This window comes from Dermochelys coriacea, chromosome 12 (genome assembly GCF_009764565.3).
Source record: "Dermochelys coriacea isolate rDerCor1 chromosome 12, rDerCor1.pri.v4, whole genome shotgun sequence".
Lineage (NCBI taxonomy): Eukaryota > Metazoa > Chordata > Testudines > Dermochelyidae > Dermochelys > Dermochelys coriacea.
This window is the reverse complement of record NC_050079.1, coordinates 11,327,670-11,352,107: the sequence shown is the minus strand read 5'-3', so window position 1 is coordinate 11,352,107 and position 24,438 is coordinate 11,327,670. Positions and strand designations below refer to the sequence as shown.

The 24,438-nt window shown below is 39.6% G+C and overlaps 1 protein-coding gene and 1 long non-coding RNA gene across 5 annotated transcripts in view; one reads left to right on the top strand and one right to left on the bottom strand.

Moving 5' to 3' along the window:
- SLC12A4 (solute carrier family 12 member 4) overlaps positions 1 to 24,438 on the bottom strand; it is a 74,251-nt gene that overhangs the window by 6,638 nt on the left and 43,175 nt on the right. For all 4 annotated transcript variants that reach the window (XR_006275161.1, XM_038368228.2, XM_038368231.2 and 1 more), the window contains exons 5-22: positions 22,941 to 22,995; positions 20,937 to 21,067; positions 20,127 to 20,368; positions 17,320 to 17,534; positions 15,992 to 16,156; positions 15,793 to 15,891; positions 14,253 to 14,310; positions 10,739 to 10,913; positions 9,605 to 9,723; positions 9,041 to 9,139; positions 8,318 to 8,437; positions 6,662 to 6,766; positions 5,211 to 5,379; positions 4,233 to 4,428; positions 3,655 to 3,824; positions 1,595 to 1,726; positions 1,400 to 1,507; positions 396 to 580 (exon numbers count right to left, since the gene is read on the bottom strand). Coding sequence is in view for 3 of the 4 variants with exons in the window: in XM_038368228.2 (XP_038224156.1) it covers positions 396 to 580; positions 1,400 to 1,507; positions 1,595 to 1,726; positions 3,655 to 3,824; positions 4,233 to 4,428; positions 5,211 to 5,379; positions 6,662 to 6,766; positions 8,318 to 8,437; positions 9,041 to 9,139; positions 9,605 to 9,723; positions 10,739 to 10,913; positions 14,253 to 14,310; positions 15,793 to 15,891; positions 15,992 to 16,156; positions 17,320 to 17,534; positions 20,127 to 20,368; positions 20,937 to 21,067; positions 22,941 to 22,995 (2,543 nt within the window). In the remaining variant the exon portion in view is untranslated. The remainder of the gene's footprint in view (positions 1 to 395; positions 581 to 1,399; positions 1,508 to 1,594; positions 1,727 to 3,654; positions 3,825 to 4,232; positions 4,429 to 5,210; positions 5,380 to 6,661; positions 6,767 to 8,317; positions 8,438 to 9,040; positions 9,140 to 9,604; positions 9,724 to 10,738; positions 10,914 to 14,252; positions 14,311 to 15,792; positions 15,892 to 15,991; positions 16,157 to 17,319; positions 17,535 to 20,126; positions 20,369 to 20,936; positions 21,068 to 22,940; positions 22,996 to 24,438) is intronic.
- Positions 17,792 to 20,233, top strand: LOC122456310. Its single transcript, XR_006275162.1, has 2 exons — positions 17,792 to 17,866; positions 20,102 to 20,233. It is a non-coding gene; the product is annotated as an uncharacterized LOC122456310 (long non-coding RNA).

Sequence of the window (24,438 nt, the reverse complement as noted above, 5' to 3'; positions counted from 1 at the left end):
CACTCAGGAATTCTCACTGAGTTACTTAGCAGTAAGTGATATGACCATCTGCCAATAAACTATTTCTGGATGGTCTCAGATACACATATATTACAGAAGGGATTACAGACAATTCTTCCGTCTTATATGAAGCCACAACTTAAGGGCCAATTCTAAAACTTTGGGGATACTTTTTAGTATTCATAGCCACATCCCACCTTTAATCTTAGGGTGACTAACTCTGCTGACTTTCCATTATTAAAGCCTCAAACTTTTAAATGCAAGAGAGACCTGAGCAGTACTAAATCATTTTTTTTTAAAAGGAAGTCAAGTTGTTTTGTCATAAGGGATGGCATACAGTGGACAGCAGCACAACCAGACTTTAACCCAAAGATATCAGCCCCAATGAGACTCACGGTTTAATACTGATCAGTTCTCTGAAGTTTTCCACTGCAGTGTTCCGGTTCCGTTTTTCAGAGTCACATTTCTCTTTTGTCCATGTCATCTGAATTTTATCAGGTACTGTCTCCCCCTCATCTTCTTCATCTGAGTACAGGCTTTCCAGCCGTATTATAGAATGTCTGTCCTTTACCAGCTGGGCCTGAAAAGTGTTTAAATGGCAAGTTGAGTTCTACTTTCACAGGTTAATTTATCTTTTCTGGATCCCTTTCACTAATTAAATAGCTCTCATTTCATTGTACTCTTCACCTGTGTTCAGAAGAGGAGCCAGAGCAATTCACTAACACAAAGAGCAAACAGAGTTATGGTGAATAAGAGTCAACCAGAATTTGGACCAACGGGGGTGTCTCTATATAGAGAAAGAGAGAACTTCACATCGTAAGATAGTATGGAACGTGGCAGTCCAGACTGACCCCAAGCTGATGAAAACTGTTCTGCTCAGATGGAACAGGATGATACAAATTGAACAGCTTTGGTGGCCAAGTGAACTAGTTGACTTGTTCTACCAGAATCCAAGACACAACATAAACCCACACTAGCAAAACAGGATGTGTCATGAACTGGGACAAACCCAGGATATCGCATGTACCGGAAATTCTTGAGACTTTCAAGAAACCTCCTGAGACTTACATTCTGAACTAACTGGACACCACATAATCATACAGGGAAATGCACAAAAGGCTTTTTACAGCTTACGTGACCGCCATGCATTCTTTCCTAGGACAAAGCATTTCTAGCATGGATCCATGAGTGCAGGCAAGATGTTAACCAATAGGAATAAACCTAGTTTTCAGACATAGCAACTGAAAAGGCTACACTGAATGTTCATTTTCTTCAAGATGTGGGAGGTGTCTGTATTAATTCATGGAAGTTTTACTATGCTATATGAAGGATATGAAACGGTGCTAGGAACAGCGCTTGGATTCATCCACCTTAGCTTTTTCTGTAGTGAATGACATACCTCCCTTTCCCTTTCTGTTTTGGTCAGTCTCATTTGCCTCAGCATCTGAGATCTCTGCTCCATCATTAGGGTCCGCTCATAGGTATAAGCTGAAATATCACTGTTTTGCTGCAAAAATAAGAAAAATATTCCTCTTTGTAATCAAATAACTTACTAGCATTCAAACCTTAAGGAGAAATAGGATCAATCCCTTACCATTTCTACAACTTCCACCTCTGCCTCTATTCGTAGGTGATAAAGGAAAGTAGCCAGGTCCTTCTTCATCTGAATGCTGTTGTCATCCATCTGGGCTACTGTGAAAATTCTCATTTTACACTTTCTCCAGACCTATGGGGAAAAATACAAGTTCTCAAAACATGTGAACCAGCAACTTCTTTTCTACACGAAACAGAACTGTAATAAATATAGCATCCTTGTTTTTCAACAGAGTTACTGTACTGGGCTCTGTGGATTTTTTTTAAACACATCCATACTATTGACTTTCCCATCAGAGCAATCAAGCATAGTTTAGGAGCACTGCTGATGCATTGTGTTGACAAACTGAGATGATTATCAAGCATGACTTTAACAAACATGGTTAATGAGCCATTTATGCAAGGCAGGCCCTAAATTTGTAACCAGCCTCTCTTTTGGCTTAAAGATAACAAAGAAAAGCCATATGAGGCCCGCCCAATGGTCCTATGAACTATAACGTAAGAAAAATCCCAGTTAGGTTTCTCACTAGTGAGTCTACACGTTTTTCACTGCTATGTTTCCCTTGACAAAACCCATGACCTGTTTTTTTGTTTGTTTTTTTTGAGCGGGGAGGGGATACCTCAATAAAACATTGTTCATTCATCCTGGTCTGCTCGCTGGTGAGACTGCCACAAAATCTTGTCATATTTCATTCTTCTGGGGTGTTTTAAACTTTTCTTTTAAACTTTAAAAGAAACTAAACTTAACACTGGTATATTATATGCCAAGGATTGTGAGATTACTTTTTTTCTTGTATTCTTGTTATGACAAAACCAATCATAGCCACTACATTGGCTGATAAGTTTCCTGGCCTCATCAAGTGACCCCACTGGCCAAAGCTGAAGTGGCTCCAGCAAGCCTAATATTTTCCCATCCAGCCTAAAGCCATGATGTACAGGCCAGCAAGTTACCTGCAGAGGACAAACTGGGAAAAAAAGTCACCAAAAAACTCAAGAGCATGTATTTTAAAATCACAACAGTTTGGACACAGTGGGCATAAATACTGTCTTATTTTTAAAAGATACTGTACTATTTAAAGACCTTTTCAATCTTCTTATTTTAACCATCTCTCCTCATGACAGAGAGGTTAGTGGACTCCTTTCACTTAAGGAGACCTAGGTTCCTCGTCTTTGTCTTTAAGAAATAACCACCACACTTTGAGTGCTCAAAATTTCTCAAAATAATCAAATTTGATGAAGAAGTCTATAGTTTTCATAATTTGGAGTCATTTCTCAACCAGCTGTACTACCAACACTGTTGTGGTCCCTATGTTCACGATCATATTGACTTTGTTAAATTCAGTTTAATTTCTGGTACTACAACCACTTAATACAAATGAATTCTTTCTTTGCTTAAATAGTACACCATCTTCCGAATTAACACTTACTTCATAACTTGACAGTGTTCTTCTTTTGCATGCATATAATCCAATTATATTGCAATGAAATACATCAAGTGTTGCTCACAAAAGCTTATGCTCAAATAAAATTGTTAGTCTCTAAGGTGCCACAAGTTCTCCTTTTATTTTTCCGAATACAGACTAACACGGCTGCTACTCTGAAACCTGTCTAAAATTAAGACACTCGTTAGGTCCTATAGCCCTTGTGAACATGGTATCCATAAGCAGTCTTCTGAGTCCTTTATGGTACACGTCTTATTAAATTTACATAGCTATCAACAGAAGACTGAGCAAGTCTCAAACACAGCTCCAGGAACTCTGCCTTTTCAATGCAGTACCTTTCATTTTTTTTTAAAGGTAAAGATTTGTGAGTTTGTATGACCACTCCTACTATGATCACGTAGGAAATATACATTCTGCTAATATAAGAATGTATTGTACATGAGCAGAATGTACATGTGGGTCAAAAACCATTTTTTATAAATATATAATACAAGAAAAAACTTATTGGGAGAACAGTATGAGGATCTTCACTTATTCTTGGCTCACTGTTCCGCACCATACACTGATGCATACAAAGAAGTCGGCAGACAAATTTGTTCTCTAGTCTTTTCATCCTTACTTTATGCTGTTTCAGTAGAAAAGGAAGCAACATCAACATGCCTCCATCATGCACAATCCACCAGACATCAATGTTGCCTTCGTTGTAACGCTCGTGGTTGCTGGGATAGAAAGACACGTTTTTGGGCACCAACAGAGCCAGATGGGCAGCAGTTGTACAACGCACAGTGTCTGCGGGGAAGGGGAAGAAAGCAAACAGTCAGTTTTCTATGGTACTGTAAGAGAAAATGATAGTGGAAAAGGCTATTCAGTGAGCAAATGCCACTTACCTATAAAATTGCTGCTCACATTAAATATATGTATTTACTCCTTTTGTGTAACTGTGCAACTGTAAAGGCTTTTTAATTGAAAAAATTATAGTGTTTATTAAAAACCATTTGAAATGGCCTATAGACACACATACCTGTCAATGAGTGCTATTATTTTACATTTTACGTTTTTTGTTAATATTCATGCAAATAGTGGGAAAGCGATGCTGAACTTGCAGAATAAATCTGTTCAATTAAAAGTACAGTGTGTGTAGAGTAGTACACAGAACTTGGTTCTGGGTGTCTAACCACATGACATATCACAACTAACCTATAAATGTTTTCCAGGCTCTTGCATCTTCACTTTGTCTCCAGCCATATGGCCATCCCAAAACCACAGTGTTGTGTTTCATGCCACCTAGTCCACAGGACTGTATCAAGTGGGCAATTCCTTCTCGAACCTTGGTGGCTACAACTACTTGACAAAATCCTTTCACTTTCTCAATTTCAATCATGTTCTTAATAGTCTGGAAGATAGACAAGGGAAAAAAGTTCTCCATTAAAATGAACTCAGGTCCTCTATATCAACTGATTATACTTCTTATGCATGTTCATACTGTAATCTACATGTACTCATCGGGGCAAAAGTTTACTGCCCTATTTTGAGTAATGAAGGTCAGGAGAATCATATGTAGTATAAGGCTTCATATGCTATAAGCCTTTATAAAAAGGCTGCAAGATATAAAGAGAACAATAATTTCATCCTTAGCAAGATGTTATTCCAGAGATATATGAATTAGCTTTCCATTTTTAAAGTACTGTCTCCCACCTCTTCAAGAGCTGCTGGGGGAGCAGGGGTGCTGGGAATGTCATAGTATGCTGTGACTACGCAGATGTAAATGATTAAGCATTAGGAAGGGTGCAAAGGACTTTATAAGTCTTCTACCGCTACTTTGAATAAGCAAAATATAGCAAATGTTCAGAATAGCTACTGTGATGTTCAGAAAATTACAGAACACATCATCCCTTACATGAATGAATCAACATCACGAAACATTAGTTCTCTCAGTTTGGTGACAATGTGTCCTGTTAAATGAGTTAGAGATGTATATACATAAGATCTAGAATGTAATGCAGCAGCCATGACTGCACTTAGGCATGTCTTTAAGCACTTTGGGCAACAGGCATATAGTATGCTTGTGTTTAAGAGCTTTGTTTTACTGGGGCCTGCTTTATTTTCCACAAAGTTTAATAAAAATTCATTACAATTGTGTAAAATCATTATTATATGTCAATTTAAAGCACGCACCTGTTCAGCAGCTTGGGCCTCTCCATAACTCTCCAGGAAATTCCCTTGAATCACTGTCCCTATGATAGTCAAACCTTTGCCAGCTTTCAGCTGAGAAGCAAATGTTAACAGCCTCGGATACTTCACGTGCAAATCTTCATCTAATTTCAGAAGCACCAGCAATTGAGGCCTAAAGGAAAAGAAAAAGCATTCTGGGTTATTCTTATAAAACTTTTTAAAAAATGTTTGCCTCACTAATTATCTTAATTATGCTTTAACATTAATGCTGATACCCACAACAGTGAAGTACTGTCTCTGTACCATATGCCCAGAAGTGCACTACTTGATATTTTATTTCTTTAGACAAAGCAGATTTGGAATACTGTCTAGAGAGTCTTCTTCCATGTGGTTTTGAAGAAAGGATTTTACTAATCTGAGAGGTCTGATTAGCATTTTACTTACAGAAACTGATTTTCAAGAATCTGCCCAACACAAAATATATTGCATGCTACATTTATGCAATAACGCTACCTTCTAAGTCTATATGAGTATTATGTACCAAACACGTGAGAATTAAGATTACATTCCAAATAGACAAATGAATTTCACCTTCTTCTGACATGTGAGATACATGCAACTTCAGTCTGACATCATCAACATTTGGATTTTCTTTCCCAACATTCAGCTATGAGTAACGGAATACCATGATGTATAGGATTTTGTTTGTATTATTTAAGGTAGACTTCTACTCCTCTCAATAGATGGAGGAGTGCTCAATATCCCTATACAGTAGTGCTAGTTAGCAACATAACAGAAGCTAGACTGAGCTATGCACTTCAGAGGTGAAATTCATGGAGAAGTAAAAGCTTACCTTTCACTTAATGAGGATTTCTCAGCCCCCTAAGCCTTATTATTTTCCAGCTGCTGAACGTAGAACTCAGCTCTTTCAGAGCAAAATGCATGTTGCCCATGTAATCTGGCTTCATGCAGCTGAAGTGCAGAGGCTAGAGGGAGAAATCCTTGGCCACTATTCCAGTTTTAAAGATGGAGCCTCATCAGCAACCTCTGTGCCACTACTGCAGGATATTAGGCCACTGCATCACACATCTTGTGTGTCATTCCCCAACTCCACTTTCTGAACTAGCCTACACAGGGCTTGAATCGAGACTCCATCCACATCCAGACAAGAGAGGCTGCTGCTCTGTTTCTGCAGGGCACCCCCAGTGTAGTTAATGTAGCATGGAATATCTTACATGGGCTGCATACATTTCACACTAAGTGTGCAGGACTTACTCACGTGCTTTGACTCCCTTTAAAAGACTGAGTTCTTAAACTTCTTTTGTCTTTTAAGATAGCAAAGCTCCTGTCCAGTGTCAAGCTAGATTACTTACATGTAAATTGTGGGCATTGTTTTGAACCCTGCACATGCAACCTGAAGCAAAATCTGCATTTTGCACATCCAAAATGCCTACCTCCAGTTCTTGGTGTGGGGAGGACCTTCTTCCAGTCTTAGCAAGGCATATCTGGCAGCACTGAGTGACAGACCCCGAATACCATCGCCCCATTCCTTCTCTGCACTGCAAAGAAATCACATATTTTAGTGAATACATGATTTGAGATCTGCTGATGAAAAGCAATATATATGAGCTAGGTAGTATTATTTCAGCAGTGTTTATCTTCCTTGCTCTTGTATGGAAGTCACAATTACTTTACAACAAATTTATGGATGTGCTTCACAACCTAATGTACTCACAGGGATGAACTGCAAGATGTATTTCAAGCAAATACATCAGGCAGAGAATCATAGAACTGGAAGGGACCTCAAGAGGTCATCTAGTCCAGTCCCCTGCACTTAAGGCAGGACTAAGTATTATCTAGACCATCCTTGACAGGTGTTTGTCCAACCTGCTCTTAAAAATCCTCAATGATGGAGATTCATTCCACAGCCTCCCTAGGCAATTTATTCCAGTGGTTAACCACTCTGACAGTTAGGAAGTTTTTCCTAATGGCCAATCTAAACTGCCCTTGCTGCAATTTAAGCCCATTGCTTCTTGTCCTATCCTCAGAGGTTAAGAAGAACAATTTTTCTCCCTCCTCCTTGTAACAACTTTTTATGTACTTGAAAACTGTTATCATGTCCCCTCTCAGTCTTCTTTTCTCCAGACTAAACAAACCCAATTTTTTCCATCTTCCCTCATAGGTCATGTTTTCTAGACCTTGAATCATTTTTGTTGCTCTTCTCTGGACTTTCTCCAATTTGTCCACATCTTTCCTGAAATGTAGCGCCCAGAACTGGACACAATACTCCAGTTGAGGCCTAATCAGCACGGAGTAGAGTGGTAGAATTACTTCTCGTGTCTTGCTTATAATACTGCTAATACATCCCAGAATGATGTTTGCCTTTTTTGCAACAGCATTACACTGTTGACTCATATTTAGCTTGTGATCCACTATGTCCACCAGATCCCTTTCCACAGTACTCCTTCCTAGGCAGTTGTTTCCCATTTTGTATGTGTGCAACTGATTGCTCCTTCCTAAATGGAGTACTTTGCAAATTATAAATCACTCCTGTCTGTGGTTGAGATTTCCTTGGAACATGATCATGCATGAACCACACCATGTGCTTCACCATCCGATTTGTGAAGATGAAGTTATGCAGCCAAACTACCAATCTAAGAGACTGAGAATAGTAATCTAATGCATCCCAAGCAAGGCTGAGTTTGGGTGCTGGTTATCTCCCCCAAGACTCTCTAAAAACCCTTACCTCCTGGCCAATTTATGAGCCAAGTGTAATGGCTCTAGAGAGGGCTGCATTCAGGCCTCCTTGGCTAGAAGTAGTCAAAGGTCAAAGAGGGTAAAGTGGAGCAGGGAACTAGATGCCCAAAATAGGCCTCCAGTTCCCACTATCACACAGATTTCAAGAAACATCTTGCAGATGCTTACCCAAGACGCTTACATCCTGATCTAATAAATTCTTTTCAGAATCATCACTGCAAAGCAGTTGCAAAAATACTTCCATGTGAAAACTAATACCATAGAGGCAAAGCAATACCCATTCATGTGCTGAACCAATAAATGGTAAGTAAGTCCAAGTCTCCCCTTACCCTGCTCCTTCTGAAAATACTTACCCTTGATATTCAATGTACTTGTAAATCATGCCTGCAATGAGCATAGCCACAAGAGCATAATACCAGGATGAAATGAACATCAACGCAAGACAAATACTCATGCCTAAAAATGATAAAGCCCTGGGAGGGGAAAAAATAGGTATTAGCAAGTACCTGGGAAAAAGAGCTAAAATCTTGAAGTATCTGCTACAAACCCATTGATTATTTGAATTGCTTTCCTTCTGTATCCTCTCTCCTGAAGAGATGGCAATAAAAAGCAACCAATAATTCCCATCACCACTGTTGTAATATACTATATTGTGGGGATAACACTATTACTACATTAATCACCACAATTCTGGTCCACACTAAACAGAGGAGTTTCTTCCTGCATCCCTGACTACTACCAGATGGATGGAAGAAATCCAGCAGCCTTAACCGAGTCCCTCCTGACAGCCCCAGGGCACTGCAGAATCTTTCCATCTTCTCAGCCACCCAAAGGTGGCCCAAGACACAATTTCAGAAACAAGGTGCCTGAGTAAGGCCCTTCATGACTAGCTGTAAAAGCCACCTACAGAAACACTCCACGCCTGTGATCAGCAGCAGAAACACACACTAACATCCCCTTTATTAGGAAGCTTTTCCCCACATATGAAGGGTTAACAACAGTCTTCCAAATCCCCTCAGTAGACCACAGAATACGGACTGGAGTAGACCAAAGAATACACTGAGTCATTTGCTTACCAATGATAGTATTTAAATCGGGGCCGCCAATTTGGAGTTCTTAAAAGTGTTTGTACTGCACATGCCAGATTGACAAAGAGGTAACACATCAAGAAAAACCTGTAGAGAAGGAACAATTTAGCACGTTAGTTTTTGACACAAACTGTAAAAATGGAAAGGTCTGAATGTCACTCACATAACACCAAAACCAATATCTGTTTTGCCACAAGAGGCTATACCTCCAATTTGTTACTAAAGACAGGCCTAAACTGTTAATACAAATTAGGTGTAAAGGTTAGAGACTCTTTATGAATGAATCTAACCACATTCCTTCTGTCCAATTGCTGAGCACCAAACATGATACCGTTTTCTAAAGGGAGGCCCAATCCAGCTTTGTCAGAAAAAATGTTCACTCATATATTTTTCAGAGGCATGGCAATTTACATGTTAATTAAGATGGACGTCAGGTCATTTGTAGTCCTTAAATAAATGGAACTTCTGTTCCAGTACCTATTGTATTTATCTAAAATTGAGGTTCTAAAAGGTAATCACATTAACAGAATTCACAGTGATTCTGTTCCTTACATGGAGAGAATTGGAGCCACCATGTCAAGGGAAGCTATAAGAATTCCGAGTTCAGCAATTAATGCTGTTAGCAGAAGCGCCCATGTTGGTTCACCATTTGCTTTCCCATGACCAAAAACCTAAACAAAAAAAGAAAAGGAACATTATTTATTTGTACTATCACATTTGACTCATAGCTTAACTTGACACTGCTTACAAATATGTTCAGTAACGTTCTAGAACAGAATCCATTTCCCACTTCAAAGATAGCATACGGGGGGGATTTTCATATCTTTCATTGAAGGACAAGGATAGGAGTCCAGCTAGCCTCTAATCCGAATCTCTACTCCATTGAGTTTGAGGTCAGACTCCTTAATGAAACAAAAAATACTCATCCAACTCCTCCCTTCAATGCACACCTGCCTTTTTTTAATTTTAAACACAGACCCTCACTTTGAAAAGGGGCAGCGTGCGAAAAATCTAATTTTAGAGTGGGGAATCCTTGTCCGATCTCCCTTTCTTCCCGTTTCTAGGAAGAGCCTTCCCCTGCTTTTGACAAGATGAAGCAAGAAGCTAGTCGGAGAAGAGGCAGTAGTGGTCTCCAACCAGTAGACAGCAACTAAGAAGTGAAGATATGGCTCCTGCTCCAACGCATGAAACCTGACTGGGGCCCTACTCTAGGAGAAACACTGCAGAAGGGTGAGAGATGACCACTGACTCTCAAGGTCTAAATATCCCATAGCGAGAGGGGCTGGAGGAATCTCAGCAGTCCCATTCCTCCTAGCACCAGATCAACGTGTAGGCAGGGTTAGTAGTGGGGCTGGTAGGCTTGCGAACAGGGACTGGGAGCTTGAAGCTTAGTGGCCTGATTTCTGTATAACCAGCCTGCAACTTGGCGATCAGGTTTCTGATATCTGCCAACTACAGCTCACGAAAGCTTATGCTCTAATAAATTTGTTAGTCTCTAAGGTGCCATGGGTACTCCTTTTCTTTTTGCGAATACAGACTAACACGGCTGCTACTCTGAAACTACATCTATATATTCCAATTTCCTTTTGCCAGTCTCAAGGAAAATAATCTTACCCCACTGGCTAGGCCATGGGGTTCGTGTATGCTGCGTACAGCACAATGAAATGTTCTTTAATATTTACAAACCCATAGGAAAGGAATAATGTTGTCCTTGGCTATAGCTTGCAGTAGCCGTGGGGCTCCAGTGAGGCTCTGTAAGCCTGCTCCGCAGGTAGAGAAGAATGAGCCTATCACAATGACCCATGGTGAGGGCCAAGAAAGTGTGCCCACCACTAAGTTCTTGTTCACCGCATCACCATACCTGTAGGATAAAGAAAGTTTAGCCAGTCTTTTATTTCACTTTGACAGAGTCTGTCTTATCCAAACGTAAGCCAACAAGAAGTAGGTTAGATTTTATTTAAATAAAAATTTCCAGCAACTTCTTGAATAGAAAACTGCAATATAGGAAAAAATCTGAATCAGTAGCCCAAGCGACCCCCAACATACAGCAAGCTAACCACTACTGGAAAGAAGGTTGCACCCCATTTTTCAAGGACAACCATCCAAAAAATCGCTTCTGTCTTAAGTTATTGATAACATTCTATTGCCTTGTTAACCAAGCACTCGTTTCTGTTCATCTGGTGAGAAGCCGTCCTTATTACATTGAAACCGAGCTCTCCTGTTTATTTAAACAACCAGTTACACCTACGTTTTTCTGCCCTAAGTCTTTCAGCAGGCAATAACCACCATTAAGTACGGAAACTGGTTGTACAATCCCCAATATCAGACTCATAGAAAAAGCTTCAGTGATGTTAGACCTTTCCAACCAGATTGTAGCTTCATGCCAAACTTTATGAACAAGCAGTTCCCTGCTTGTCCCCTGACAGATGATCCTCCTGGGAGCTTTCAGAAATCTGTGTGCAGATTCCAGCATTAGGATAACTATCATTACTTGATTTACAGGGTTAAGAACCTGAGGGTAAGAAACATGATAGTCAAACATGGCAACATTTTCCAAATTATAAATGGCTGCTTGGATTTGACCATGTTCATGTCCCCTTTTTATTCTTGATTCACAAGCGGGATTTTGGTCATAAGCATTTAAGAGAAACAGCAATCCTTCATATAAATACCCGTAAGCGAGCAAGACCACATATGAGCAGACACGATCATGCACTATCTTAATGAGCAGTCATTCTGGATTAAAAAGCTTCAGCCATTCAATCAAAGCATAAAAAACATTATCCTCCAACTTGTGCCCACACTCCCCATGAGTAACAGAGAGCAAACTATTAATTTTAACACTATCTGCTAAGATCACATTGGCCCAAGACTGTCTATCCTATTAGAAAGGACAGGAGTACTTGTGGCACCTTAGAGACTAACAAATTTATTTGAGCATAAGCTTTCGGGGGCTACAGCCCACTTTATCGGATGCATAGAATAGAACATATAGTAAGAAGTTTGTGTGTGTGTGTGTGTGTGTGTGTATATAGATAGATAGATAGATAGATAGAGATACACACACACACACACACACACACACAGAACATGAAAAAGGGGAGTAAGAGGTTAATTAATTAAGATGAGCTATTATCAGCAGGAGAAAAAAAACTTTTGTAGTGATAATCAAGATGGCCCATTTAGACAGTTGGCAAGAAGGTGTGAGGATACTTAACGTGGGGAAATAGATTCAATATGTGTAATGATTCCCAGCCTCTATTCAAATCCAAGTTAATGGTATCTAGTTTGCATATTAATTCAAGCTCAGCAGTTTCTCGTTGGAGTCTGTTTCTGAAGCTTTTCTGTTGCAAAATTGCCACCTTTAAATCTGTTACTGAGTGGCCAGAGAAGTTGAAGTGTTCTCCTACTGGTTTTTGAATGTTATGATTCCTGATGTCAGATTTGTGTCCATTTATTCTTTTGCATAAAAATTGTCCAGTTTGGCCAATGTACATGGCAGAGGGGCATTGCTGGCACATGATGGCATATATCACATTGGTAGATGTGCAGGTGAACGAGCCCCTGATGGCGTGGCTAATGTGATTAGGTCCTATCATGGTGTCACTTGAATAAATACGTGGAGAGAGTTGGCATCGGGCTTTGTTGCAAGGATAGGTTCCTGGGTTAGTGTTTTTGTTGTGTGGTATGTGGTTGCTGGAAAGTATTTGCTTCAGGTTGGGGGGCTGTCTGTAAGCAAGGACTGGTCTGTGAGAGTGAGGGATCATTTTTCAGGATAGGTTGTAGATATTTGATGATGCTCTGGAGAGGTTTTAGTTGGGAGCTGAAGGTGGCTAGTGGCGTTCTGTTATTTTCTTTGTTGGGCCTGTCCTGTAGTAGGTGACTTCTGGGTACTCTTCTGGCTCTGTCAATCTGTTTCTTCACTTCAACAGGTGGGTATTGTAGTTTTAAGAATGCTTGATAGAGATCTTGTAGGTGTTTGTCTCTGTCTGAGGGGTTGAAGCAAATGCGGTTGTATCTTAGAGCTTGGCTGTAGACAATGAATCGTGTGGTGTGTCCTGGATGGAAGCTGGAGGCATGTAGGTAAGTATAGCGGTCAGTAGGTTTCCAGGAGAGGGTAGTGTTTATGGGACTGTTGCTTATTAGCACAGGAATGTCCAGGAAATGGATCACTTGTGTGGACTGGTCCAGGCTGAGGTTGATGGTGGGACGGAAATTGTTGAAATCATGGTGGAATTCCTCAAGGGCTTCTTTTCCATCGGTCCAGATGATGAAGATGTCATCAGTGTAGCGCAAGTAGAGTAGGGGCATTAGGGGACAAGAACTAAGGAAGCGTTGTTCTAAGTCAGCCATAAAAATGTTGGCATACTGTGGGGCCATGCGGGTACCCATAGCAGTGCCGCTGACTTGAAGATATATATTGTCCCCAAATGTGAAATAGTTGTGGGTGAGGACAAAGTCACAAAGGTCAGCCACCATGTTCTCTGTATGTGTATGTGTGTGTCTCTCTCTCTCCCTTCTTACTATATGTTCCATTCTATGAATCCGATGAAGTGGGCTGTAGCCCCCGAAAGCTTATGCTCAAATAAATTTGTTAGTCTCTAAGGTGCCACAACTACTCCTGTTCTTTTTGCAGATACAGACTAACATGCTACTCTGAAACCTACACTATTAGACAAATTCTCACAAATAGTCAATACATTTGCAGAAATCAAAAATTAGTTTCTCAGGAGGAAAAAGGGCTGAATTCATCAGATAATTTATTTGCAAGGAAAAATTTCACCAGGTCTAGTAAGGAGGCAGAGAGGGAGAACAAGGGAGCAAAGGGGAAGTTCAGTGTTCAGATAACATCAGTGGGTTTTTGAATTTCTAGAAAGTCAACTGTAATGGCAAGAAATCGATCTTTGAACCTAGTATCCCTTGGAACTCAAAAGGCAACACATGATGCAAGGCAAAATGGATAAAAAGTTCTTCTGAAGATCCGACACCGCTAGAGATTGGAGGGAGCAGTCACACAAAGCAGAAGGAAGTGCAGAACCCATTCGTCCAAAGTATCCTTTACATTTTGAATGCAGATATGCCTAAGAGGCAGCTCTAGTCAGGTGTGAAGATGAAGGCAAAGACTAAAAGATTCATTGGCCAAAGCCAGGGCACAACCTCCCCTACCATGTGATAGGTAAAATATTTTCATCTTACTTACTTATCTCTAAGAACAACACCCTCTATGCAGGCTCCAAACAGTAATACACTGCTGAAATCTTGAGTACAGAGTACATTAAGGAAGGTAATTTTATTTAGACATGATAAATCAATGCAATTATATTGAACATCATTAAAGTTCAATGTTTGCCGCTGTGCAAATGATTGATAAGTGGTATCCTCTATATAATCAGATATCATGATCACTTGAGATATGCGGGGCAGTGAGTTGTTAATATCACCCAATGTACATATGTATCTTTAATAGTTGAGACAAATATGATTAAATTGTTGTTCCAAAATTCAAATTTAAGAAAGACTGGATTAAAGAGACATGGTTAATGTTTTTAATAAAATTAGTTTTACACTTCAAAACTCCCCGGTGGGAGCTGAAAGCCCTAAAGGAGACTGCTTTGAACAGGACATTAACACACCAAGGGGAGCATAAGCCAGCAACCATGCCCCAAACAGAAGAGCTCCAATCTGGGAGGAAGTGACCCAGCGAAAGTGTAACTTGGAGATGATAAATTACTGATCTAGACACTTTGACAAACCCCAAGGGTCCTGGATGGAGACCATGGTGGAGTGGGCCTGGGTCACCCTACCGTGCCTCCATGCTCCCTTGTAAAAGCAGAACTAAGGAGGGATTGAGGCCCGCTGCATATAATTTGGCCGGGACACCCTCTGAATGACTATGCTGTGAGAAACTGTCAGGCCGCTGCCTGACCACTAGGCCAGCTGGTCACCAGACTGTCCCGTTACATCAACATACAAACAACTTCTGGAACAAAAAGGTCCACTCCAGAAGTGCCACACGGGAGCTCTCTGGAAGACAGCAGGAGTATGACATGGAGTACAATGTCCCTTTGACAATCCCCTGATCTGGAGCTTGGCAGACGTGCCAGAAGACACTTGCAAGCTACAGTTCATGTGCCATCCTGATTAATATGTAGTTTTCAGAAGAGCTTATCAGCAGAATATCAGCAGCTAATTTTAGAATGGTCTGGTCTACACTGATTCCTTTTATTCCAACTTTCCGTCCCCACCCCAATTCCATTTCTTATTTAAACAACCTAGCTACTACATCTTGCCATCTTTGGCTACTTTGATGATCCTTATGTGCCCTTTTACACAGACATTCGCTTACAAATTATTAGACAGCACACATTGCTCTCCCTTTACTCAAAATTAAAAACCTAATTGTTTAAAAAGGTACTGTGATCTAGAAATTCCTGCATTTAAGGCTTTTCCCCATCTTACCAGCTGGCAATAGTAATGGATCTCTGTATTCTGCCAGCCCAAGATATCACTGACTGTTAGTCAGCTTTATTAAAGGAGCAAATAACAGCAGCTAGAAAGCAAAGAGAGGAAGTTACATGCTTTCAAATGAACCAGTGTTTATGTTCTTTCACTGACATATGACAATCATAGGGGTATTTATAATCAACTGAAAACAATGCAATGAATCAGGAACACAAATAATAATAAAAGTTCAACTGAGTCACAATGTGCTAGAATTCTATTCTACTTTTAAAGGATACAGACGAGTGATGTGGTGACAATCGCCAGAATTGTTCCAACAGGAATAGATTTTTGTGCATCTTTGAGGTCTCCTGATCTGTTTGAACCAGCCATGATACCTAAACATAGATTTCAGTTTAAGAAAATGTTTTTGGAAACACCACAAGAGATCAAAGAAAGTTAATTAAAAATCGCACAAAACCCTTTCCCAGTATTCACCAGTCACTGAAGGGAAGAAGATGCCAACTAGTACTGTGAAGGAAGTGGCTATATCCGCAAACACATAAAGGTGAAGGTTGCTTTTCAGCCCTGGTACATCAACTGATGGATGATCAGCTTTTTCCAGTATCTCTCCTTTCTCCATATAATTGCTCCACAGATTATCTGGGGGGCGGGAGGAGGGCAGAAAAGGGGAGTTACCACCACAAAGAGAGAGCAGTAAATACAGGTTAACCCAAACCTAACTTACTGAACTCTTAATTATCTACTCAAAGCAATAAACAGGCTGGAGTGAAAACTTAGTGGGTTACTACAGTTACAAATCTAGACACATAAAAAGTCCGAAACAGAAAACGGTTCCATCATATTTTCATGCAAACTTTTCACAAGAGCAATGAACATGTTTGGATTATCACCACACAAACCAACTGCCTAAAAAGGTTTATGCAACATTTTTTTTTATTTTATTTATTATAAAGTTAACGAACTGATGTTATATCATTCTAACATACCACTTATATAGACTTGCTCTAACCAAAGCAACATAAGTTTAGCATTGTCACATAAATTAGGCATATTAAATGAAAGAGTGTACATATACATAGTAACTGAAGAAACCTAGGTAACCCTGGCCAGATATCTGGATGGAAGTTATTTTATTCTTTAGAAAGTGGAAGTATTATGACACTGCATGGATTTGCATTTAGCTAATGCTTCGACAATGCATGGAATAAGCAGTGAGTATGTCTGCTAATTTTCCTTGTTAAATAGGAACTTTATGAACATATACACATCACCTGCACACAGCAAATATTTCCTTTAATTCTTGTTTAGAGTGAGCATTTTGTAGTATTATATACTGTAGCTTTGCAGTAGGTTTGTAGAGAGCAAGGACACAGATAAATCACGCTCATGTACACACTTCTGTGCTTCTTCCAGCTAGAATCTACTATGTTATAAATCTGAATACGTAACATCCTACCACTACTCTCCAACCCAAACATTTGAGCCTGGTTTTGAAGAGTTATATAGTATGCCCAGCTTAATTCGCCCTACAATATTGATATAGTTGAGTTTCTATTGCAAATATCAGTCTCATTCAGTCAATTTAGTAGAACTGAAACTAAGCCTCTTATCCAGAAAAATGATTAACACCATCTACTCTTTACAGTATTCTAACAGTTTTCTTCAAAAGGGTTTTCTTAACTGTGATTAAATTTATTTGGTGCTTTTTCTCTACAAGCATAGAACAGCTCAGTCCACCTCACTACTATACATGCCTCTTAACAAGAGGATTTCCTTTGATCCAACAGTGTTTTGTATCATACCTTCTAAAATGCCACTTGCAGCTCCAGGAATACCTGCTATCTCAGTAACATTGTTGAGCAGAAAATATTCGTCACAATTATCAGTTGTTAAGTTAGAACTATGGCAGAAGAGTTCCCAGAGCTTGGTGGCCACAGTCATATTGCCCACAATTGTTGTTTTAGCACAAACATCAAAATGATCTCTCGTCAGGGTCCTGTTGCCCAGCATGCAAATCCTGGAAGGGGAATGAGAGAGTCATTTAGAACCATATACTAAGCAAAGATGTTTACTCACATCAGATGTTACTTGGAAATTGTAGCTTTTCCCTTTTCATACACTGCGATTTTAAAGTGGTTCTCCTTCCCAACAACATGTTCCAGATTTGAGACTCTCCTGTGCAGCAGAACCAGGAGTGTATATGTTGATGTTGTTTTGTTTTAATATTCAAAATGAAAATGTATTTATTTCTCTCTCCATTTCCCCTCAGTGTCCCACTTCCAGGCTGCAGCTCAGGATATTTGCCTACAAGTAGGGCTGGCAGTTCTGAAGATCAGTAGCATCTGAAGGGTATGTGCCACCTAATGCCCCTCCCCCCCTGAGGGGGATGCAGAACAGATGGAGGGAAAGGATTATAGGGCACTAGCCTTGGATTTGTGAGACCAGGGGTCAATTTCCTCCTCTGCCACAGACTCCCTTTGTGTCCTTGGGCAAGTCTCTTAGTCTCTCTCTCTCCCTCAGTTCTCTATAAAATGGGGACAATAGCACTTCCCTATGTCACTGGGGTGCTCGAAGGATAAATACATGAAAGATTGTGAAGTGCCCAGATACTAAACTAATGGGGCCATATGAGGTGCAGTCTGACCAAGCCTAGATCACCAGTGTGAATATCGGGTCACTGCTACGTTTCTCCAGCTGGTTTGTCAGGAGTGGAGAGAAGAGAAATTCAGGAAGTTTCATTGTGGCTTTAATCCATGATAAAAAAAAGATATTAGCCAACATTTTTGCTCTACTTTTATGCATGAGTGACTGAAAGAGCGTACTTAGAGTAGTTACCAATGGTTCACTGACCAACTGGCAGGGGGGAAAAATGCGGAATGTAATAGGGTCCCACAGGGGTTCGTCCTGGATCAAGTACTATTCAATATATTCATTAATTACTAGAACAACAGAGTGGAAAGTATGCTTATAAAATTTGCAGATGACACCAAGCTAGAAAGGGTTGCAAGCACTTTGGAGGACAGGACTAGAATTCAGAATGACCTTAACAAATTGGAGAATTGGTCTGAAATCAACAAGTTGAAATTCAATAAAGAGAAGTGTGAAGTACTATACCTAGCAAAGAAAAATCAAATATACAAGTACAAAAGGGGGAATAACTGGCTAGGCAATAATACTGCTGAAAAGGACCTGTGGATCACAAATTGAATATGACCAACAATCCAATACAGTTTCTAAAAAGGCTAATATAATTCTGGGGTGTATTAACAGGAGTGTCATATGGAAGACACGGAGGTAACTGTCCCACTCTACTTAGCACTGGTGAAATTTCAGCTGGGGTACTGTGTCCAGTTTTGGGTGCCAGACTTTAGGAAAGATGTGAACAAATTGGAGAGAGTCCAGAGAAGAGCAACAAAAATGATAAAAGGTTTAGAAAGCATGATCTATTAGACAAGGATTTTTAAAATGGCCATGTTTAATCTCGGAAAAAGAAGGCTTGGGGGGACACCTGATAACAGTCTTCAAACATGATATGGACTGTTATAAAGAGGACTTTCATTAATTATTCTCCATGTCCATTGACAGTAGGACAAAAAGTAATCCTTTCCAACAAGGAAGATTTAGGTTAGATGTTAGGAGAAACTTTCTAACTATAAAGATAGTTTAGTTCTGGAAGAGGCTTCCAAAGAAGATTGTGGTATCCCCTAACTGAAGGTATTTAATAATAGATTGGACAAATATCTGTCAGGGGATGGTCCTGCCTCTTGACTCAAGATCCTTTCCAGCCCCACATAAGTGCCAGCGTGAGTAGACAAGCAGAGGGAAGCATTAATTAAATAAGAGAAAGCTGCAGGAAGAGAGAAACACTGTATTTTAATTTATTCCTGATCATTTGTATGCGAGTTTGCTTTTTGTTTTTTATCCACTTCCTTTGAAGTCAATGGTAAAACTCCCACTCTTCACTGCAATGGTGCAGACTGAGCTCTACATGGAAAGTGGGGGACAGTAGAGGGTTGTGGCTACTCATTTAGCATTACACTACTTTTGTCAAGTGAAAATTTTTTCTGATTAAGCTACCCTAACTGCACTGCATAATCCCCTGCTACCATTGCCTGTACTGTACATTCCCTGGTACAGCATAAGCCTGCATTGAACTTAAAACAAAAAGGACTAAGTCAACTGTACTCTGGCTCAGAACTAAAGCAACTTTGCTACACAAAATGCACTGATGCCATGTGAGGAAAGTTTATGTTGTATCTTGAGTATCTGCTTCTCTCTTTCTGTATGGGGGGGAACAGGTTAAAAAGTGTCAACATCCATCCACCTTCCTCTACCTGTGCAGAAGACACTATCCTAGTGGAACTGGCTAAAGATGGTAAAAGTTAACAATGTGTTTATTTTAGGCTAAGGAGCTTTGTTTCATGGGTTTATCGAACTATGCTCACTGCAACATAAAATTTATCATTCCTAAAATAAATAATTTTTATAGCACATAAGTGCTGCCATATTTGCTGAGTAACTTTAATATAACTTCCATTGAATCAGGGCTTCCAAACGGCAACCAAAGATATTTCTGACTTGCAGGTTGACAGCCAGCAAGATTACTTACGGAAATGCAGGGGGATCGAAGATGGACTTGATAGCTCCAGCATAAATGGACAATATGGATATTATTACACAAGCCAAGAAGAGAGAAGCAAATTTGTTAACATATTTCACTCCTACAAAAACTACCACAGCCATAAAGGTGAGGAATATGGTTCCATAAACTCTCATGTTGTTCAGCGTAGCACTCGATGTATCATGGGCACCAGTGGAATGAAAAATTGCTGCTTGTGGTGCAATGTATGTCTGAAATAGAAAACAAAAAGTTAGCTAAAGGCTGCAGTAAGACAACAAGAGTTTCAAATATACTTTCACTTATTGCATGTTTCAATTTTAAATAAGCGTTACATACCCAGAAAATTTATTTCCATGTAAATCAATTCTCTATTTACAAAATACATTGAGCTAGGATTCTTCACTTTGTAGAATAGTCAATCGATATGGGCAGTTTTGTAGTTTTACGTCCATAATACAATTAACTAACCTTAGCTATGTCACTGACTCACTGGGTGGCTTGGAATGAGTCACACTTCAACCTACATTTTCAAAAGTGAATAGTGATTTTGGGGAGTCTCTGTTTTTTGATACCCAAAATGAGACACCTTCAAGGGCCCTGGCTTCCAGAGGGTGGACACTGCACTTTCTGAAAGTCAGGCCCCTAGAAAAGAATAAAAGTGGCACCCAATAATCACTTTTGAAAATGTAAGCCATCATCCTCTATGCCCCTTCAAAATGAGAGTAACTCTATCCCTATGAGGCAGGAATTCTGCAGTAGTATTTACATGTGAATTGCCACATAAGCATTACTACTCACCAATAAAATCTCAATGGCACCAAGTATGTACATAGCTCCTGCAAACGTTGTTCCCAAGTAAAAGCACAGTCCCACAGCTCCACCAAACTCTGGACCTAAGGACCTTGAGATCATGAAATAGGAGCCACCAGCTACAAGACAGGAAATGGAGGTGGTATTTTCCAGAATATTTTTATATCACAAATTTCACATTTTAAAAAATCCAGAACATTCATACAAAGTAATAAATTGCATATCTAGCTTTTTTCAGTTCTTTACCAGAAATAACTTTGTTTACACAATAGCAAACTAAACAAAGATAGCTCTCATTTGCCTAGGCAGCATTCAGCAGAAATACAGGATATTAAATCAAGCCTTGTATTTTGGCTCAATCCAGGTTTCCTCATCAGAAATGTATTTAATAGTTTCTGTCAACTAATGCTTCAAGAGATTAAAGTTTTAAATCTTTTACATTTGGGGACAACTGCACAGGTGGGTGCTAGTAATTTGTAGTGACTGAAATCCTGAGCGTGCTTATGGTATTTAATCTTATTCTATTTTGCAATTTCCCATTCTATTCAAATTTGTTAGACTCAAAAACAAATCATATTTTCACCCTCTTCAGATAAGAGAAACAGACATATGCACAGACAAACTGGGTAAATGAAAGGCTACAACACAGATGAACTAAGTTACATGTAGTGCAAATCTGTTTAGTGTCCAATGAAAGGTTAGCTAGTATCACCATTCTGAAGAGTGTGCTACATTTTAAATTCCTGGATTTCACATTTTGTATACACTAAACTACTTTTCTTCCTCATTAAATAATAATAGTCCCTCAATCTGCTGTGAAGTTCAACTTGATGGGATCTGAAGCAAAAAAACCTTAGAAAAATAGCTGAGACCATAGCAATAATGGATATGTCAGTACAAAACATGTTTCAGAGTTGTAGCCATGTTAGTCTGTATCAGCAAAAACAACGAGGAGTACTTGTGGCACCTTAGAGACTAACAAATTTATTTGGGCATAAACTTTCGTGGGCTAAGACCAACTTCATCAGATGCATGGAGTGGAAAATACAGTAGGAAGATATATATACATAGTACATGAAAAGGTGGGAGTTGCCCTACCAGTTCTAACAAGACAATTCAATTAAAGTGGGTTATTATCAGCAAGAGGAAAAATCACTTTTGTTGTGATAATCAGGCCCATTTCAAACAGTTGACAAGAAGGTGTGAGTAACAGTAGGGGGGAAATTAGCATGGGGAAATTAGTTTTTAGTTCTTGTAGTGACCCATCCATTCCCAGTCTTTATTCAGGCCTAATTTGAAGGTGTCCAGTTTGCAAATTAATTCCAGTTTTGCAGTTTCTCGTTATTTTTGAAGATTTTTTGTTGAAGAATTGCCACTTTTATGTCTGTTATTGAGCGTCCAGGGAAGTTGAAGTGCTCTGAAGTACACAAGTACTCCTCGTGGTTAGTACAGGACATGTTTCTCAAATAGGTGAGAAGCTGTGTTGCCAACTCATGATTTTAGCAACTCGCTGTGTTACTTAAAAACCTGAATCTGAGAGGCATGTGATATGGGGAGAATCTCAGCTTTTGTTTAAAATAGTTACTAGCCCTTATGGTAGCAGATCAAAGTTTGAAAATGTGACCCACCCATACCTTAAAGAAAGAAAAAAAACAGGTACTTTGGCTTAAAAATCATGAGATTTTTTTTTTTTTTTAATGTGATGGGTTTGGGGAAGAGCCTGGCTCATGATATTTTAACACTTGGGGTTGGCAATTCTGGAGAAGGTACAATATAGTTCTTCACTTGACATGTCAGGATATTAGTTTGCCTTCTCATCTAATTTCAATGGAAAGCAACAAAAAAAATCTACATTTATTAAACCACAATCTTCTAGTTATCATACAGATTTTCACATGTTTACAGTTGTATTTACAGAGAGGAAATGTGAGTCAAAATGGATTACAGATACGCTATTCTGACTGACTTGAGGAATTTGCTAATTACAATTACCTGGAACAACACCATTTGTTGCTATTGCACTCATTGATATGGCTGTCAGCATAGTCTGTGGAGAACAAGATAATGGATATATTTACATAAGTAACAGTCTCAAAAATACAATTCTTTCCCTCTACAGTAAAATAAGCAAAACAGAAAAAGTTGTCATTCTTAAGTATGAATTTACAGCATTCTGTTCTACCCCCCAGTGACAGAATGTACCCATGTATTCACACCATTTACACTACTTACTCCAGAGGGCATTATGTGCTAAAAAATTAAATATTCTGCGCACATTTTAAAATTCTGCAAGTTTTATTTCTTAATTAATAAATTCAGAGACTCCAGCATGGCATGGGCAGCACAAGCCATTGGTTCTATGTTCATTTGAAAACTCAATGTGTTGATCAGTATTGTTCTGACAAAATATGTGTGGCAACACTGAAGTTATAAGATTCTATTGTATGGTGTTATTACCAGATGGACCGAACTGAGGTTGGCAAACAGGTGCATCTTAAACAAAGGAATGTATGCTCTGATTAATTTGCATTTAAGCAGTAAACAGAGTCATCAAGCAGGAAAGGAAACAAAGGAAGCTTAATAAGTGACGGAAAAGCAGCAAGGAACTCCTTTCCCACAGACTTTTTGTCTCCTAGTACACAGCTGGAAATATTTTTCAAGAGGGGGACTGAAACTATAAAAAGAAGGGACAAACACCCCAAAGCACAAACGTGTGCGTGCGCGTGCACACACACACACACACACACACCCTGAAGCAACAAAGAAAGCATTCACTGGATTCTGGGAGAAGCGGTCCTGACCTAGGGGATTTGGTCAATAAGACAGCTGAAAGCATATGGTGAGAAACTTTGCTTGACTCTAATATAATTTGTTAAGTTAGGCACTAGTAGCATTTTAACTTTATTTTCTTATAACCATTTCTGACTTTTATGCCTCATTACTTGTACTTTAAATTTCTCTCTTTGTGGCTCTTCTGTTGTTTTATCTAATCTGGTGTGTTTAAATTTAAGTGTCGGGGAAGTGCCATTTGGGGTGGCAAGTTGTGTGCATATTATTTCTATTAAAGAAATAACACACACTATATAATTTGTATTGTCCAGAAGAGCGCTGGGAAGTACAGGACACACATTTCTGGGGGGGAAATCTAAGACTGGGGGTGTGTTGGGGTCACCCTGAAGTATAACCCAGGCTGGTGAGAGCTGGAGTGTAACCCAAATGTGGCTGTCCAGCTGCAGTTACACACAGACACACAGGGTGTGACTTGCATGCTGGACAGCTGTTTGTGAGTGGCCCAGGTGGGAACTGTTTCAACCAAAGCATTGTAAGGCACCCAAGGTTGCAGGCTAGGGTTGCAGAACACAGCTGCTCATTAGTCTGTATTGTACCCTGGTATGTCACACCCTCCAAAGGTCATTTTCTCAATGCAGAAAACTCAATGATTTCACAACTCTTCAGCCTTTCATGTGGGAGATGAGTGTGGCTTGCACGT